At 38.4% G+C, this 18,716-nt stretch overlaps 2 protein-coding genes across 5 annotated transcripts; one reads left to right on the forward strand and one right to left on the reverse strand.

Moving 5' to 3' along the window:
* Positions 1 to 315: 315 nt before the first annotated feature.
* On the forward strand, positions 316 to 10,594 carry tmem26a (transmembrane protein 26a). 2 transcript variants are annotated; one of them, XM_079442854.1, is made up of 7 exons: positions 316 to 629; positions 1,128 to 1,224; positions 2,008 to 2,085; positions 2,855 to 3,067; positions 8,013 to 8,092; positions 8,462 to 8,553; positions 9,174 to 10,584. In XM_079442854.1, exons 1-7 carry the CDS (start codon positions 439 to 441, stop codon positions 9,482 to 9,484), a joined length of 1,062 nt encoding a protein of 353 aa, XP_079298980.1. In that variant the 5' UTR covers positions 316 to 438; the 3' UTR covers positions 9,485 to 10,584. The 2 variants fall into 2 exon arrangements, with proteins under 2 accessions (XP_079298980.1, XP_079298981.1); XM_079442855.1 differs by lacking the exon at positions 8,462 to 8,553 and having other exon boundaries at positions 2,855 to 3,063; positions 9,174 to 10,594.
* Positions 10,595 to 11,282: 688 nt separating this feature from the next.
* On the reverse strand, positions 11,283 to 17,794 carry cdk1 (cyclin dependent kinase 1). Of its 3 annotated transcripts, XM_079442846.1 has the most exons (9): positions 17,301 to 17,447; positions 16,659 to 16,705; positions 16,352 to 16,508; positions 15,868 to 15,991; positions 15,050 to 15,220; positions 14,799 to 14,962; positions 13,969 to 14,110; positions 13,744 to 13,876; positions 11,283 to 13,207 (listed from the first exon to the last, which is right to left on the reverse strand). In XM_079442846.1, the coding sequence occupies exons 2-8, from the start codon at positions 16,693 to 16,695 to the stop codon at positions 13,763 to 13,765; spliced, it is 909 nt and encodes a 302-aa protein (XP_079298972.1). In that variant the 5' UTR covers positions 16,696 to 16,705; positions 17,301 to 17,447; the 3' UTR covers positions 11,283 to 13,207; positions 13,744 to 13,762. The 3 variants fall into 3 exon arrangements, 2 of the variants coding, with proteins under 2 accessions (XP_079298972.1, XP_079298971.1); XM_079442845.1 differs by lacking the exon at positions 11,283 to 13,207 and having other exon boundaries at positions 13,287 to 13,876; positions 17,301 to 17,794; XR_013785585.1 differs by lacking the exon at positions 11,283 to 13,207 and having other exon boundaries at positions 13,507 to 13,876; positions 15,050 to 15,406; positions 15,642 to 15,991.
* Positions 17,795 to 18,716: the final 922 nt, after the last annotated feature.

Genomic DNA, 18,716 nt, shown 5'->3' on the forward strand with positions numbered 1-18,716 from the left:
ACCATAATTTATAGAAAATGCATTATATGTGTGCCTTTTTTATAGGCATAGAAATGATTTATGAATGCTGTCCTCTACCGGTCACTTAAAGTTTCGCAAGAAAAAAGTTTAGCTAAACTGTAGAGTCCAGATATACGTCTCAAAAAATTATAATGTCGTGAAAAACTTTACATTTTTACATGTAATGAATCTAAAGTATATATGAAAGTTTCACTTTTTGAAATAAGTTACAAAAAAAAATCATTTTATCACGATATTCTAATTGTTTGAGATGTTTTCGTCTGTTTTAGGCTTGCTTCCTCCAGCTGTGTCTTCAGGACAAACATGACCTCTGTAAGTGATTTCACACACTGACGCTGGTGGGAGGATTCAACACAAACTGGGGACTCTATAAGCGCACTTTACACCGCACAAACCCGGGACACCATTGCCTCTACCATGATTTTAGTTAAATTCGTGTGCGCCATCATAACCAGGTCGTTATTTATTCTGGTCTCTCTCATCGGCGTCTGGAGAGTAAAAACAGTGAAAAATGACAACATGTACTGGTTACTGACTGTCCTTTATCTTCCTCTGGTCGTGGAGATGATCATCACTTTAAAACGAAGGAAAGGGAAAGACTACAAATGGTGAGTGACACACTTTCCCTTTACATTTCAACAGAATAATAGCCTATACACGATTTACAGTATTGACCGATTCACTGATCTTGCCAACAGCTGTTGGTCATTTTCTGCTGGATGACTCAAGATGACTTTTTTGGTCCAGATAACTTGCATTTAGCTTAATTTCGGTGTTTATGTGGCTTTTATTGGACTTTTTTAGTAGAAGTTTGTTCTTGGGTTTCAGTTACATTTTTTATTCAATTTTCCTAAAACGTTATCTACATTCCTCTCTCCCTCCTTCCTTCCCCCTCACCAACATCCTGCTAGACCTATTGTTACTGCTGACATAGTAACACACAGGGTGTGTGTGAAAAACACTAATGGTCTAGTATAATCTGAGTGGTCTCCAGCAGTGACCCTAAATTTGGCCCTGAAAGGAACATACAAAAAAACAACATTTATTGTTAGTTGTTCAGTGTGTCTTTTATAAAAGTGATCTAACCATCTTCTGTCCTCTTTTAGGTTTTCTCCAGCCATCCTCTTCTTCCTCATCAGCATTATTCCATCCATATGGCTTCTAGAGTTACATCATCAGGAGAACAAAACTAGTGACCCTCAGGTAATTTTCTATATTCACTCTCATGTTGTTCCAAACCTGCATGACCTTGCACTTTCTGTGAAAAATGTTTTTTTTTCTCTCTACAGAAATATAACAGAAAAATGTGTCTCTTAAGCTCACCACGGCTGCTTTTATTTGATCAAAAATACAGTAAAAAACTGAAATATTGTAATACTTTAGAATATTAGATTGATTTCTGAAGGATCATGTGACAGTGAAGACTGGAGTAATGGCTGCTGGAAATTCAGCTTTGCTATCACAGAAATAAATTACATTTGAAAATATATTTAAATACAAAAGCGTTATGTTAAATTGTAATAATATGTCACAAAATTACTGTTCTAACTGTATTTTTGATCAAATAAATGCAGCCTTGGTAAGCATAAGAAACTGTTTAACTTTTTAAAAAGTTAAAAATCCTTAATTATTGTGGACTTTTTTTCCCGCAGTTTATATTGTATATCGTTGTGTATATTGTTTTTATCTGTGTCTTCTTATTTTATTATTATTATTGTGTTTTCTGTGTGCTGAGAGCTTCACCAATACAAATTCATTGTGTGTTAGTAATCTTGGCAAAAAAAAAAGAGAAAAGAAATCTGATTCATTTAGGATGAGGACAGCCATTTTAATGTCCCGTTAATCTTATTTGTCAGCAAAATGTGATTATGTATATGTTTTTGTGAAGTCAGTATAGCCCTATTAAGCTCTCATATAAGCTGATATTCCTTCTCAGTCTTTTTCCACTCATTATATTCTTCTCTGTGCTCTTTTTGTGTCTGGCAGTGTAGGAAACTGGACTCTTGGGACAATGTCAAGAGCATATTGCCAACAAATGGCTCAATGAGTGAGGAAACACTAAAGGTAATCTTGAAAATTATTATTTATTAGTTTATTTTTTAAGTTTTTAATTTGTGGCTTAGTGCGTTGCTGTACAAAAGTGACTAATGCTCTGACTGTGATGCATCTGCTATATACATATGCACAAATCACACATGCTTCCAATATGTGGTCATTCATTTCCTGTGCTCCACAGTGTTCCTCATAATGTAGTATGCAGAATGGGAAATGGAGCTTTTTGTCTTGCCTTTCTTTTCCTCTTCAGATTTAAATTGAAGAAATCATGATGCATCACTAATATTTTGCTAGTCAAATCTATCTTTCCCATCAATCTATCCTCTGATTTTGGTGGGGGTCCTTTGAAACGTTTCCATTGTTGTGTTTCATGGAGGATGTCCAAGATGCATTTTGACACTCATGGGAATTTAAAGGTTCTAGCAAGAAGTCTTTATTATACTGCTTATTTCATTCTGAATCTATCCTATGATGAGCTATTACATTTGGACCTTATTTCTCACATTCTGTGGGTTTAGAAACAAGGAAAACTTGATCTTTGCTCGTTTTCCTTCACAAATTTAAACACTTTGATGCTTTTATCCAAAGTAACTTGAAGTTCACTCATAACGGGCAGCCAAAAGTGCTGAATCCCTGTAGTAAATAATATGATTCATGCCTTTGTGAACCCGAAGTCATGTTTCTTGGGAATGAAGAGACTGTTCCTCTTTCTCGTCAGTGGTGTGATGTGTTCAACAATTTATAAATATCTCTGTGTGTAAACTATTGTGTCTTTCAGCACTTTGAGCGCATGCTCACGTCCGTGTGTTCGAATGACTGGATCCTTGGTCTTCATCAGGTTCTGCTCATTCTTCTCATCCTCGGAAAGTGGCTCCTCCCATTAGGAGGAGGAGTGACGCGTGACGAGCTGTCTCAGCTTTTACTCATCTTTGTTGGCACGGCGGCAGACATTCTGGAATTCACCAGTGAAACACTTTCTGATGTCAAGTGGGTACTTCCTGTTCTCAGCCATTAAACAAAAGTTTGACTCAATGCCAGTTCATAAGCTATTGTTGATGTACAATGCTGTATTTCTCGAATTGATTGATGATTATTGCTCGGCCCTCAGGTCCCTTTTGTGCCTGAAAAGCTCAGCAATTTGTAATTGTTTTATTTGAAACGTTGTTACTGCTGAATGTTCAGGAATCATACTCACAATAAATTACACATAATAATAATAATAATAATAAATACTAAAAACCAATTACATTTCTCTTTTAAATTGTATTTTGTGTAATTAAATGTCAACCCTGTTACATTTCAAATGTGAGGTTGTATTTACTAGGAAATATCATCACACCACAAGTTCAAGTTCAGTTTTATTTCTAGAGCACATTTAAGCACGAAACAAGGCTGACCAAAGTGCTGCACAAAAAACAATAATATATAATGAGGAGAAAATTAGTAAACAAATTAAAGCCATTCAGGAACCAATGCAACAACAAAAGCAGATTAAAACCATTCAAAAGCACACATTACTACATGTTAAAAGCCAGAGAGAAAAGATGTGTTTTAAGATATGACTTGAGCTCGGATAAAGGGGAAGCCACTCTAATGTGAACTGGTAAGTTGTTCCAGAGGGTGGGACCAGCCACTTCAAAGGCTCTAGATCCCCTGGTTTTTAAGTGAGTTCTAGGGGTCTGGAGGAGAAGTTTTGCCTCTGATCTTAGTCCCCTCACCAGAGAGTAGGGGTGGAGTAAATCAGACAAATAAGACAGAGTTTGATTGTTAAGTGATTTATAGACAAATAGCATGATTTGACATCAGCAAGACAAGCAGTAAGAGAATCAATGGCAAAATTAGTTTTCTTAGTCAAAGGCAAGTAAATTTGTTGATCATCGGTGTAACAGTGAAAAGAGATGCTGTGTTTTCTGAAAATAGAGCCCAGAGGAAGAAGATAAAGAGAGAAGAGTGCGGGAGATAAGATAGAACCCTGAGGAACTCCACAGGTTAGGTTGCCTGGGGTCGAGAGAAAACATGGCCATTTTCAGGTGTCCAGAATGGACCCGGATTTCAAACAGTTATTCAACAGTGATACTAGCCCCGGACCCACGGTATCAATAATTTGCCTCAAAAAGCGAGGGTGTATTATATCAAGGGGACAGAAAGAGGGTTTTAATTTTGTGATCACCTCCTTGACTGTTTGTAAAGATACCAGGTTGAATGTTGTCCAGGGAGGTGTTGGATTTGTAGGTGGCCACTCAACTTCATCTGTTACCTGTATCTGAGCCCTCAAATTTGTAACTTTGTCACAGAAGTGTCTCAAGAAGTCCTCAGAAAGCGCAAAGGAAGTATTTTGAAAATAATTAGTAGGAGGATTCAGAGCAGAGTTAATAACAGAGAAAAGTATTTTAGGAGTACAGTGATGCTTTTCAGTAAGATTTGAAAAATAGGAGGCCTTGGCTTTCTTAACAGCTCTCTGATATAAGGACAAACAATTCTTCAGGATATCAAAAGAGATTTGCAGTTTGTCTATTTTTTCTATTTTCTTTCCGCTTTTCTGCAGGATTTTCTCAGCGAATGTTATTATCAATCCAAGGTTCTGATTTGGGTTATAGTTTAAAATGCTTAAAAGGTGCAATGGAATTTAATATGTCTGTCCAAACTGTATTTAAAGAATTGAAATGGTGTTCAGCATCAAGATGTCACGGTGCACACACGAGGGAGGAACCAGGAACACGCAGACGAGGATATAAACTCAAAGAACAGACTTTACTTAAGACATCAGGACATGGCAGGACAAGGCAAGGCAGACACGGACATCACACACCGGGGTTAACGAGTAGACCAGACAGCACGAAACTCAACAGGCAGGAACTTAAATACACACGCTAATGAGACGAACACGGCTAGACAAGAATTAACTGATGATTACATATGACAAGGACAGGAAACAAACCAAATATGGGCACAAGGGGCAGGAACACATGACAGACACACAACAGTTCCCTGACATAACTCCCCCCTCCCGAAAGGCTCGTCCCGAGCCTTAACAGTTCCATCGGGGAGGGGGGGTGGGCGCTCTGGAGGCCTCTCAGGACAGACACGGACCACAGGACGGGGACCTCCAGAGCGGAACAGACAGACAGGACCCATGGCGGAGCAGGGAGCTCAGGAGGCCATGGCAGGTGGTAACTGTGGCCATGGCATCCTTCTTCGGCCCACCCACTCCACCCAGAGCTCTACTACCCCCCCCCAAAATTTCCATGGGGAATCCAGGGGGTATCAGGAGCCCTCCGGGGCTAGACAGACAAAACAGTACAAGACACGACAGAAACCCTCCAGGGTCAGACAAACAGGACAGGACATCCCACAGGAACCAGAAGCCCTCCTGGGCTGGCTAGGAAGCTGAGTCTTCCTCTGGGCATGACGAGGAGTCAGGGGCCCTCACAGGGTCCCTCAGCGACCTCCTCCACTTCTGCGACAGGGGGGGCAAGCGGCTGCGACTGGCCTCCATGGCCACAACTCAAGGAGCCGCCTGCCCCAGACGAGTCTCCATGGACAAGACATGACACGACAAGGTAAGTTTAAAATGTTCCTGTGGGCACAACGAACACAAACACGGCTCTCCTGGCCGTGACGTGTGGACTAGATCCACGGAGAGGGTTAGAGGCGGCGGCCGGCAGGCTTGAGTCAGCGGCAATCCGGTGGGCTTGAGTCAGCGGCAATCCGGTGGGCTTGAGTCAGCGGCGGACCGGCGGGCATTGAGTCAGAGGCGGACCGGCGGCGTGCACAGGGGAGCCGCGGACGGCGGCGTGAACAGGGGGAGCCGCGGACGGCGGCGTGAACAGGGGGAGCCGCGGACGGCGGCGTGAACAGGGGGAGCCGCGGACGGCGGCGTGAACAGGGGGAGCCGCGGACGGCGGCGTGAACAGGGGGAGCCGCCGACGGCGGCGTGAACAGGGGGAGCCGCCGACGGCGGGTTGGCTTTCCCCGCGGACGGCAGCGTTGATCTCCCGCGAACGGCGGGCACGGTGAAGCCGCCGACGGTGGGTTGGCTTTCCCCACGGACGGCGGACTTGGGTGAACCGCAGGTGGCGGCGTGAACTCCCGCGAACGGCGGGCTCGGTGTGCCGCGGACGGCGGCGTGAACTCCCGCGAACGGCGGGCTCGGTGTGCCGCGGACGGCGGCGTGAACTCCCGCGAACGGCGGGCTCGGTGTGAGCGGCGAGGTTGGGATAGCCGCGGGCAGCGGCGGACATCTCCCGCGATCGGCGGGCTTGACTCAGCGGCGATCCCGCGGGCTTGACTTCAGGGCTCGCGGCCAGCGGACTCGCGGCACTCGCGGTGATCCCACCAAACTCCCACGCCCACTTGACGCGGGCTAAGGCAGGATGACGAGCGGCGACTTCCATGCCGCGAGGGACAGACAAACAGGAACAAACAAAAGACTTTTAAAAACGAAAAACAAAACGAGGTGAAGGGGCGCCGCTTACTGTTTAGGTCTGGTCTTCTGTCACGGTGCACACACGAGGGAGGAACCAGGAACACGCAGACGAGGATATAAACTCAAAGAACAGACTTTACTTAAGACATCAGGACATGGCAGGACAAGGCAAGGCAGACACGGACATCACACACCGGGGTTAACGAGTAGACCAGACAGCACGAAACTCAACAGGCAGGAACTTAAATACACACGCTAATGAGACGAACACGGCTAGACAAGAATTAACTGATGATTACATATGACAAGGACAGGAAACAAACCAAATATGGGCACAAGGGGCAGGAACACATGACAGACACACAACAGTTCCCTGACACAAGATCAGTGAGTGACAACTCAACCGACAGGAAAGAGTTAACTTTATTGTAAACCTCGGTGAAATCCTCGCAAAAATGCAGCGAGTATATGCAAGTTTGTCTTGTATCAGAGGCTGTCATCTGGGGAATCTTAGGAACGCACATTATAAACACAAAGTGGTCAGATATGAGGGATTTAATCACTTCAACGTCCGTAATAGACGGACCACGCAACATTATTTGATATTTTTGTACATTTCTGAGGGACAAAGAGAAAATTGTTTTTTTGTCAGAAAATCGCTAAAGCATTTTAGAAAACAAACAAACACAAGGGACAGACAAGGCATACAAAGTATTTAAAAAGGCATACTTTTTATTTTAATTTCATTTATTTATATTTAATCAACTAAAATGTATAATAAATGGTGACATGCATATATGTGACCCTGGAACACAAAACCAGTCATAATAACATGGGTATATTTGTAGCAATAGCCAATAATACAATGTATGGGTCAAAATTATCCATCATGTTCAATGAGGATATTTTGTAAATTTCCTACTGTAAATATATCAAAACTTCATTTTTGATTAGTAATATGCATTGCTAAGAACTTCATTTGGACAACTTTAAAAGCGACGTTCTCAATATTTCGATTTTTCTGCACCCTCAGATTCCAGATTCTTAAATAGTTGTGTCTCGGCCAAATATTGTCCTATCCTAACAAACCATACATCAATGGAAAGATTATTTATTCAGCTTTCATGTGATGTATAAATCTCAGTTGACTCTTATGACTGGTTTTGTGGTCCTGGGTCACAAATAATTTTTTTTTTTTTTCATTACAAACTAAATACAATTGAATCAATCATATACTGTTGCTACATTCAGGATCTCTGGTTTTTCCTGTCAGTGATATCAGTAGTAACACAAATGGCCCCTTTCCTGAGAATGGGCCGTCAGATATTCAGAGTGGATTGTTTGTGTCGGGTGGTAAAAACAGACATAAGTATTGGTGTCTGAGAATCTGCTCTCCATTATGCTAGCCATAATGCCTTCTTGATTTTCAAATTCAGAAAGACTCATATATCAATTTTAGTGGATTATTTGATGCAGATCTGTATAACACGTTCTTTACTGTGTGTTGTAGAGAGAACAACAATCAACTGGTGTATATAATCTTGGCTGTGTGGACTTGGAGTATGTTGCAGTTTCCTTGTCACCTGGCAGGTTTGTGATCAACTATTTATGTTTATTCAGCATTCCACCATCACAGATGTTTCTTTGAAAAGCAACAAAATGACCTATAAAACAGTTCAGGCTCCCTCAAGTGACTGGAGGACGATCCTGCTGTGCTGTGAAATTTTAGTTTGACGCTCAGATATCGTAAATGTTTCATCCTGCTCCATCAAAAGTATTTTTCTTACCCTTGGAGCTCACATAAACTCATTATTTGCAACTCAATGTAATGTAACAGCGCTCCAGTCATTTGTAGATCAACAGCATGTGTTTTTGTTGCATTATGCTCTATGCATGCTGTCCTTTGAGGAATGAGAGCTTTGGCAGCTGCATGAATTTAAACATTACCAAACCCCATAGGAAGAGGAGAGGGGTGGATTTTTTGGATCTTTTCAATCATTTCCCGAAAGTTCAACAGAGTGTTCACTTCTGCAAATCTACCCTACTGACTGGTCTGTAAACTATGGAAACTTATTTCTCCAATGAAAAAAAAAATTGAAAATGTAATTACAAATTTTTATCTCAAAATTCATACTTTTTTTTAGATATGTGAGTTATGTAAGTTATAAACTCGTAATTGCAAGTTCATATAGAAACACTTCATTCTGAATTGAGAAACTCATAATTGCAAGGGAAAAAGTTAAATTTGTGAGATAAAAAGGTGTAATTATCCTTTTTATTTTTGTATTGTGTGGTGGAAACAAGAACAGAATTTTGAAATGTATACTTAGAATTCTGAGGGAAAAAACAGCTCATAGCTCAGATTTCTGAGGAAAAAACATTAAAAACCCACACATTTAGAGTAATTGATTTCCCATAGTTTATGGAGCAAAGTGCTCTGTAGTCCCAAAAACAGTCATAGTGGCCAAATACTCTGCCAAAACTGAAGAGATCAGCACCATGTAAACTAGTAAAACCCTTCAACTTCAACTTTATTAAAAACAAACACTTTTACAAATTAACCTTTTATTGGAAAAATGAAAACATGATCCAAAACATAACAGCAACATTTCCTGCTAAAAAAACTCTGGGTCTGTGTTGCTTTTGTTTCTCTCTTTCATGTATGTTACAGTTGTGACGTCCCGGCCGCAGAACTCAGATGAGCCGAAGGGTGGAGACGGCTGTTGTAACTTGGTCTTTTTAAGACACAGTACAGATATTTGGAACATCGTGGAGAGTTTGTTTATCCAGGATGGGCCCTTTCTCGTGGTACGTCTCATTGTGATGATATACTTTGATGTGTTCCACCAGATGTTGGTCTTCTTCGCTATTAAGAACTTTCTAGTGGTCGTCCTCAACCTGTACAGACTCATAGTTATCTGTCAAGACTTTAAACCACCATCATCATCATCATCATCACCATCTACCTCTTCTCCAGTATGAAGGAAGCAAAGAAAATAAGATTAAAACGAAAATATAGCTTCTTCAATACAAATACATTCCATTAACTGTGCCAGATGGTTTAGTGCTTGGCAGTGTTATTTTAGTGTTATTGAGATACTATTAGAATATTTATTAATATTTGAAATTAGTTTCTGTTTTTATATTCACTATCGTTTTAGTCTTTTATTAGTTATTGTCTATAGTTACTTTTTTAATTCGGTTTTTAGTAAGTAGTTTTAAAATAAGAAATTTTGCCAAGGCAACTATCTGAAATAAGTTCTATGGGGTCAGCGGTAAAGTTTATAAATAAAAAAATGATTATAATAAATTGATTTAAAAATAGATTTAAACAAATAAATAAATAATCTAACAGTACAGTACTGTTTTATATCATAATAAAAACTAAATATTTTCCAAATAATCTTTTGCACATAATTTAATATTTATACATTATAAATATATAGCTACATTTTAAATTTTAGGATGGGGGCCCCTAGCACCAGGATGATCACATTTGGGGGTCAGTGGCATCTAAAAATGGAAAACCCCTGACTTGTACTGCTTAAAAACTGTTTTAGACATGTAATGTCTAATGTCTTTTGAATGTGTTTGAATATGTTATGTACAATCAAACTAGGACCCAATAGTAGATGTTATATTACGGCATTCATTATTTGGTTCCTGATTTTAAAATATTACATTTATTGAGCTTTTTAAATGTTTTACAACGCTTGTATGCCAGACAGTGTTGTGAAACAAGATCAGAAACTCATTTTGTTTTGGTATTATAAAATGCCGGCAGCAGATACACATATATCTATTGCGTACATGTGTTAAAAGGGGTCTGCTCATGCATGATTACTCTTGCAGTATGCATTCAGATATGACTCTATGATATCAGACTCTTTGAGTCACTCTGACAGGCTGAGATAATTAGTTGAGAGTATCTGTAGTTGATCTACAGCAGTTCCTAGATCAGCCTTTTCAAAGGAAAGGACCATGCATTTTAACCAGAGATAGTTACAGCTCCTGAATACAGCTGTAACCAGTGTGTGTAGTAATGTCCACTTGTGAACCTATTGAAATAAATGTTTTTGTCTAGTTTCTATCAAGATTCTCTATATTTTTGTATAAGGGTGATTTATTCTGATTATCTGACCTTTTGGTTTTCATTGCTATTTTAACATTGTGGGAAAGGATGTGGCTTTTCACTACATCTCTCTCTTCCTCTTGTTTTCTTTCATATTTTACATTCACACAGTATCTCTCAGTTTTCTGCATGTCTTCAAAGTACAGTCGTGGCCTAATGGTTAGAGAGTCGGACTCGTAATCGAAAGGTTGCGGGTTCGAGTCTCGGGCCGGCAGGGATTGTAGGTGGGGGGAGTGAATGTACAGCGCTCTCTCCACCCTCAATACCACGACTGAGGTGCCCTTGAGCAAGGCACCGAACCCCCAATTGCTCCCCGGGCGCCGCAGCATGGCTGCCCACTGCTCCGGGTGTGTGTTCACGGTGTGTGTGTGTGTGCATTTGTTCACTACTCACTGCTGTGTGTGTGCACTTGGATGGGTTAAACGCAGAGCACCAATTTCGAGTATGGGTCACCATACTTGACAATACGTCACGACTTTACAAACACTGGGTTAGGTGGTTGTGTCTGTCCCTATCGGTTTCTGAAACATGCACACATTCCTAAAGCAGGAAAACACACATTACTCCATTAAACATTTCATAAGAGATACTTTTCTATTTTTACCTAGTAGAGGAAACAGGAAATAGCCACACAAGAATAAACAGGATACCAACAAGAAAGTTAGATTTTAATGGACAACAGGGACAGTTTGACCTACTACACATGCTTACTGAGACCTGTACTGTGACCTTTGATTTATCGTAGACTAACACTGTTTTGTTGGGTAAATATTAACCAATGGATGCAGTTTAACTAAACAACCTCCCCAGTAAATCTCATGAATACTTTGATTAATCTCATTGATCAAATGGGACATTTTCATGATGGTAAAGTAAGATATTTGACCAATTTTTAGTGCTTTGATGATTTTCAGTGTTCTTAAAAGGTTTAAACGGTTGACTGTTTTTGATAAACCATACTTTGATTTTTACATTTCTGCAAGTACCCTGCATTAAATGAATAATTCCCCAAAACTGAAAATAACATGATGCAGTGACATCCAGGCAGAAGACTACTGATTATGTCAGAGATCAATTTTAGGAGGAATAAGAAATTTATTAAATAAAAACCAATGAAATCTGCTGAGGAAGAAACAAACTCATTTACATCTTGGATGGCCTGAAGTTGAGTAAATTTTAATTTTTGGGTGAACTATTCCTTTAACAAGACTAGCGATTTCAAAAAGTGCCTATGGGCTAATGATTTGTAATGCACAAAGGTTTCCTTGTGCTGCAAACCAAAAAGGCATTTTACAGTACAGTGTGGCCTGCTGTGCGCTCTATGAATATTCATGACAGTGTGTGAGTCTTGTCTCTATAGCACCCTTTATGAAGTCATTATATTGCAGAGCTCTTAGAAGTCAAAAATACTAGTAGAACTGACCTAAATATACAGATAATACACAAATACATCAGTTTCATACAGTATCACTGATATTAAGATATGATAATAGGCTTTGGTAGTCATGGACTGAAGAATTACCTGGTTAATTAAAGTAGTGAATCATTCTTTTTATTCTCAAAGTTTTTCTGTGTCCTATGTTACTCAAAAAGAGGATAGGTTATGTATACACAGTCATTTAGAGCTTGCTGTGCAGTCGCATTTGGAGAGATATCTTTGGAGTGAGTATAAAGCAAGCTTACACACACTCAATCACGCGTTCACACAAAGAAACTATCCATTTCATTTGAAACACCATTAATATTACTTGAAACATATGATCTGCAAAGAAATAGTATTTAACTGTTACATAGTAGACATGGAGAAGGAAAAGAAATCATGAAGCAATAGTACCAAATGCCTTGGATGACACTTTCTTTATATTTTTCTGGCAAACACTATGGGGAACTTTCTGGAAAACACGGAAAGCAAGAGAATAGTATGCTTTCATGCTGAAAGAAGAATGGGTCGAGTGTTAGTTGTCCAACGCTTTCTTTCACTGCAGAATGCTAGTTCATTACTAATGATAAAACCATGTTGGATATCAAACACGGAGCTCATTACATCAGGTCATGATGTTCTTAAAAGACCAGACTCTCTGTTTGGACATTTCTACATTTACAATAATTCTACAGACATGTACTGGTTTTTCATGGAAATAAATAAATCCTTTGTCCATCAAATTGTCTCACTTACTGGTTACTTTACGTTCCTGTAGCTGTAAAAGTAAAGCATGGCACTACTAGCACCAAAGTTATGGGTTCAATTCCAGTGAAATGCATGAACAGGTAAAATGAACATATCAAAAGTATATTTTAACCAAAAATGAAATTTGCTTAATGTATTGACCCTCAGGCCATCCAATTAAGATGTAGATGAGTTTGTTTAGGAAAACTTTTGCATTACTTTCCTCATTCCTTGCTTACCACTGGGAGTGTATGGGTGCCGTCAGACTCCAATCCATCAATTAACATCTCAAACTGCATGTTTGTGATTAGAAAATCCATCACGAAGGCCTTTTAACTTTAAACCGTTGCTTCTGGCTAAAATATGAGTCCTCTATCCACAATATTGTGTTCTCAAGTCATCTTGTCTGAATCAGGAGAAATAGGCACAGATCAAGTACTGTTTACAAGCAGAAATTGTTCTAAACAAATGCCATTGGATTTTATGTGAAAGGAAAATGGGGGCAGATTTATTCACTTGAAGATGTGTTATTATGGACTAAAATACCTTAACGGTAGATTTGTTTTTTTTTTTACAAACACAGCTTTTTACTTATGTTTTTATCAGCTGTTTGGACTCTCATTCTCGCGGCACCCATTCACTGCATAAGATACAATTAATACAATGTATTAATGTACATGAAAACAGAAGACATCAGTCTACGATGGGATCATACAAAGTGCTCTTTATTATGAACACTTTATCTTTGTAATATGCCACTTCAGGTCCACAAAACAATATACGTTTTATTTACAAACGGGTGTTTGATGTAACATAAAACAGGATAGGAAAAAGACATACAAAAAGACAAACCAAAAGTAGAAAAAGTACAAAAGTACAAAAGCCACCCAATAAACAAATGAGAAATAGGTTAATTATTGCATGTCGAAAGACTAAGCTTACATTGCTTTAGATCTGAAGTCTATATCTTGAGGTTACTGGCTGGAAGAGTGCTCTTGTCTAAATCATCAAAATATGGATGTGTCATTGCTTGCCGTGCTGAGATCCGCTTTGGAGGGTCATAAATCAGCATTTTCTAAACAAAAGGCACACAAATAAATATGTGAGGAGAGAGAGACAAAACCAAACAGATAAGTAGGATACCAGTACGTTATGACGCCCTTTTACCGTGAGCAGGTCGATGCCATTCTTGTCCAGGTTTTTCACAGTACTGGCCAGATTCCCAGATTTCCACTTTGGGAATGTATTCTTATAATCTGGCAGCGACTCAACATCTGGCCAGACTTCATTGTTAGGGGTTCCCAGAGTCCTAGATATAAATAAATATCACAGAAAATGTCTTGTTTGTTTGCAAGTAGCTGGTTGTTGCTTTTGTAGCAGTACACTTTATCTTGGGATGACTGACATTAATATTCTGAGTTGTGCTGAAGATTTTTAATACGGTACTTTTATTTAGCAAGGACCCATTAAATTGACCAAAAGTGACCGTGACATTTATAATGTTACAAAGACTTCTATTTCAAATCAGCATTATAGTATTTCGGAAGGATCACGTTTCAGTTTTGCCTTCACAGAATAAATTACATTCAGATAAACTGACATAAAAAACAGTTATTTAATTTTAAATAAATGCAGCCTTGGTGAGCATCACATCATTTAAAAATGTAGAAATCCTGCCAAACGCAAACCTTTGAATGGCAGTGTAGTTATTTTCATGTTATAAAATACAGTATGAGACCAATAGATGTCAATAGATCACAAAACGACCATCTACCAGTCCTCTTAAATTAAAATGTTAGTGAATTAAAGTGAAATGGCAAATATAATCTAAATAAAAGTAAAAATATGGGAAAAGAGCAAGCATAAGTATCTAATATTTATACATTAACATGTCAATACATTAAAAAATCTTTAATACTGTCTGACAACTGATGGAACCAATACATTGTGCAAGTCTTAGGATGTAACTATCAAAATTGCTCCAGAAGTCTGTATACCTGAAGATCCTGAAGAGCTGGTCTATTTCTGAGTCTCCATGGAAGAGCGGTTTCTTTGTAGCAAGTTCGGCAAAGATGGTACCAATACTCCAAACGTCTACGGGCGTGGAATAACGTGAGGCCCCCAGCAAGACTTCTGGAGCTCTGTACCACAGTGTGACCACCTGTGCAATCAGACAGTGAGAATAAACACATCAGCCTGATTGTTTACCGAACGCTTTGAGAAAGGAGCAGAAATTACTGTCATGTACCTCATGTGTGTACACTCTGACCGGGACACCAAAAGCACGTGCCAGCCCAAAGTCTGCCAGTTTAATCACACCTTTATTATCAATCAGCAGGTTCTGGGGTTTTAGGTCACGATGCAGAACCCTGCGACAGTGGCAGAACAGAATCCCCTCAAGGATCTGATACAGGTAACTCTACAGAGAGGACGGACACACACACAGCTACAGTTACTTCCAGGAACAGATTTTATGCTTGGGACCTACTGCACAAGCCAGACATAAATCAATACAAAACATCTGGGAAAGCAGTAGAATTTATACATTTGAGCATAAAAAGTAATCTGAATAGTGTTGAATGTACTTTACCATAAAAAAAAAAAACTCTTGATGCTTTGGACATTTTTCTAGTATGCTGATTTGGTGCTCAAGTAACATTTCTTATTTTTTAAATGTTGAAAACAGTTGTGCTGCTTATTTTTGTAGAAACAGATACAATTTTTCTTTGATGAATAGAAAATTTAAACTAAAATTTAGAAACAAAATACTTTTAACATTATAAGAGTCTTTACTATCATTTTTAATCAATATAATGCATCCATGCAAAAAAAAAAAAAACACTTCAAACTGAAGTGTATTATGGAAAGCAGACCCATTAAGCACTACAAAGGTTTCAAAGGTCTAAGTTGGTAAAAAGGGAATTTAAAATAAGATTTGAATACTGAGGGTCTTTTATTTGTTAATAAAAGTTGTGATGTAAATAAAGCAAATATTTTAAATTCTGCACCGTTTATTAATCAATAAGATAAGGTTGTATGTTTTAATGTTAACAATATTTAATGCACCTTGACCAGCATGGGATCCATGAACTGGCCTGATGGGATTGAGTCCAAGTACTTCTTCAGATCCATGGACAGAAATTCAAACACCAGGTATAACTTTGACTCCTGCATCAACACATCCAGCAGGCTGTAAAAATACAGAGTTGAGTCCATAAATAAAACAGTAATGAAACTGGAAACCATCATTTTCCAAAACAGCTGTTTATTACATTTTAAAATATAGTAAAATAGAAAACTAAGTTGTTATAATTTCACAATAATACTGTTTTTACCACATTTAATAAATAAATGCAGCACCTGGTGAGCATAAGAGATGTCATTTTAAAACATTACCAAAAGAAAGAAGCTTTTAAGCAATATAGATGTCATTTTGTTGGTTAGGACAACTTGATTTATTAAGCACAAAGGTGAACTCAAAAGGTGAACAACAACTTAGAGGTTTCGGTTCTGTTTTATGTAGATAAAGATGTCATTAAAACTCTCTTACCGTACAACGTTGGGATGCTGGAGCTCCTTGAGGAGGGAGATCTCTCTAACAGCAGTGCTGGGAACCCCCTCCTCCTCACTCTCCAGCCGGATCTTCTTCATAGCAACCACCTGTCCAGTGGTTTTGTTCCTGCCCTTATATACAACACCATATGTACCTACGGAACAGACATATAAATGGACTTCCATTAGAAAAAACTAAAACACCAAGGACTGTCATATTCTGCTTTGAAACATTGAGAAAGAGGACAGGAGACAACACTTTAGACAGCTGACTCTACACAAAGAAAAATGCAACTTAACGTTACCTTCACCAATTTTCTCTATCTTCAGATAGTCATCCATTTTTTCAATACTGTGTGGGGAAAAAGGATTGAAAAAGTACATTTATAACAGCTGAACATACCGATACTACAAAATCTAGATGTGTCAAACAAATTAGTCTTTTTCTTTTCAATAAACTCGCTCATGTTTATTGTTTTGAACATACTGTCTAATGTAAAATGTGCTAGATGTGTCTGTAACGCAAATACACAGACATGAGGTATGAAAGACTGAATATTTCTGACCTTTACAACTGTTAGCCTTGACATTGCAAACATTATCATAAAATACAGTGACATTTCTGATGATTCATAATTTTGCGCTTATAAAAACTCATTTTTATATCCAAGTTTTGCATTTGAAACAATGCGGCCACTTAATGCATCAGAAACGTGTTAAACCGCATGAAAAGCAATAAAGACACTTATCAGCTTTTATTCAGGACCTATATTTGTAAATCATATTAACCAAACGATTATTCTGAAATGAAGATTACAATATAAAGTGCGTGTTGAAGTTAAATGACTCGGGAGTTTTTTTTCCCAGGGGCCTGAGCAAATTCAAAGCGTTCAACGATCAGAATCAAAATTGATAACAGTCGATTATTTCCAAATATTAAAACTCACCTTCTCTGTAATTCTATCGAATCTGGAGGAATAACCAAACTCTTCTGTTTTCCTCAGATATCTTTATGAAGGTCTTTGAGAACAGAGAGAGCCTGCGAATGTTGTGTATCTCGCTGAACTGCGAGTTCCTTGATTCAAACTGGCCGCGTAGACGTAATTCAAAAGCAGCCAATCGGAGTTCTGGTTGAACTTCAAACTAACCAATCAGATGATAGGGCGGTTAGAAGCGGGAGCATAGAGTCTGTCCGAGTGTGAGTGCGCCTGCGCGGTTTGTTCATTTACGGTACAGTCATTTTTCATGTTCATTGCTACAGAATCACTGGTAGTGTGTTCATAAAAACATTTTTTGTTTCACTCTATTGGTTCTTCCAAAAGACCCTACTGAAGCCGTCTTGTGAGTGTTTTCAATTCCACAAACTTTCCAATATACGACACATAATTAAATTTTTTGGTCTGTAGACACATGCACATACATTGATGCAATACTCTGTTTCACCGCGTGGCGTCGCTGTCGGACTGCTGTATTTAGTGAGAGCGCTGTTTTTATTTCATTATTTTACTCGCTCTCCAGACATTATAAAGAGGCAAAAGTGTGGTGTACAAAAAGTAATGTGCTATTCAAATGTGCATACATTACTAGTCTCTTTAGCGTTGTCTGTACAGAAAATGTTGATCACAAAGTGAAAAAAAAAATATTATAAAGTTTTTTTCTTTTTTTTAACTCCTCAGAAGAACTATTAAAAACAAACTCTCAAAAGTCCAATGAAGCATAACTAGGCTGTCTAATTACAGAGAAATAAAGGAGGCCCCGTCCTCGTCCCCCGGATAAAATCCCAATTCAAACCCTCAGAGGTAGACTCTTTAATTAAAGAAGTGATTAGTGGCAAATTATTAAGATGCACGTTTGAGCTGCCCTGATTGGCTGAAGGAATGAACACTTTAAGTGGACTCAAACTCCTGATGGGTGTTGTCATCATTATTCTTATATAATGTAAGTATACATGTATGTTACATATACATGTAAGTGATAATGCATCCTGTTTTAGTTCAGGTTTTTATCACCCTGTTAGGGTGTATTTTATAATAATGAGCATCATCCCTCTTATTACATGGCTACTTAACAAGTAAATAATAAATTGACATTAAATATTGATTTCAGTTGAAATAATTTTATTATAAGAGCGATATGACAAACATACAGTAATACTATGTAGGATTATGGTCAATGCATTTTAGTGGTCATTGTAAATTGTGACTTATTTAGATACTGTTTAGATAGTTTCTATTATCATTTTGAAATAGTTTTAATTTTTTTATATTTTTTTTCATTTTAGCTCTAATGTTAATTTATTTTAGTGGTTTCGTCATTTTATATGATTTTTGTTTTTAAATATGTATATTTATTATGAATTATTA

This window comes from Barbus barbus (assembly GCF_936440315.1).
Source record: "Barbus barbus genome assembly, chromosome: 20".
NCBI lineage: Eukaryota > Metazoa > Chordata > Actinopteri > Cypriniformes > Cyprinidae > Barbus > Barbus barbus.

What these genes read in the sequence shown, in the direction of transcription:
- tmem26a (XM_079442854.1), top strand. Translation starts at nt 439, where the DNA reads ATGATTTTAGTTAAATTCGTGTGCGCCATCATAACCAGGTCGTTATTT. An exon ending in AAAGGGAAAGACTACAAATG is followed by an intron (nt 630 to 1,127) that starts GTGAGTGACACA and finishes GTCCTCTTTTAG; the next exon opens with GTTTTCTCCAGCCATCCTCT. An exon ending in TGAGTGAGGAAACACTAAAG is followed by an intron (nt 2,086 to 2,854) that starts GTAATCTTGAAA and finishes TGTGTCTTTCAG; the next exon opens with CACTTTGAGCGCATGCTCAC.
- cdk1 (XM_079442846.1), bottom strand. Translation starts at nt 16,695, where the DNA reads ATGGATGACTATCTGAAGATAGAGAAAATTGGTGAAG. An exon ending in TGGATCCCATGCTGGTCAAG is followed by an intron (nt 15,221 to 15,867) that starts GTGCATTAAATA and finishes TCCTCTCTGTAG; the next exon opens with AGTTACCTGTATCAGATCCT. An exon ending in TCAGAGTGTACACACATGAG is followed by an intron (nt 14,963 to 15,049) that starts GTACATGACAGT and finishes CTGATTGCACAG; the next exon opens with GTGGTCACACTGTGGTACAG.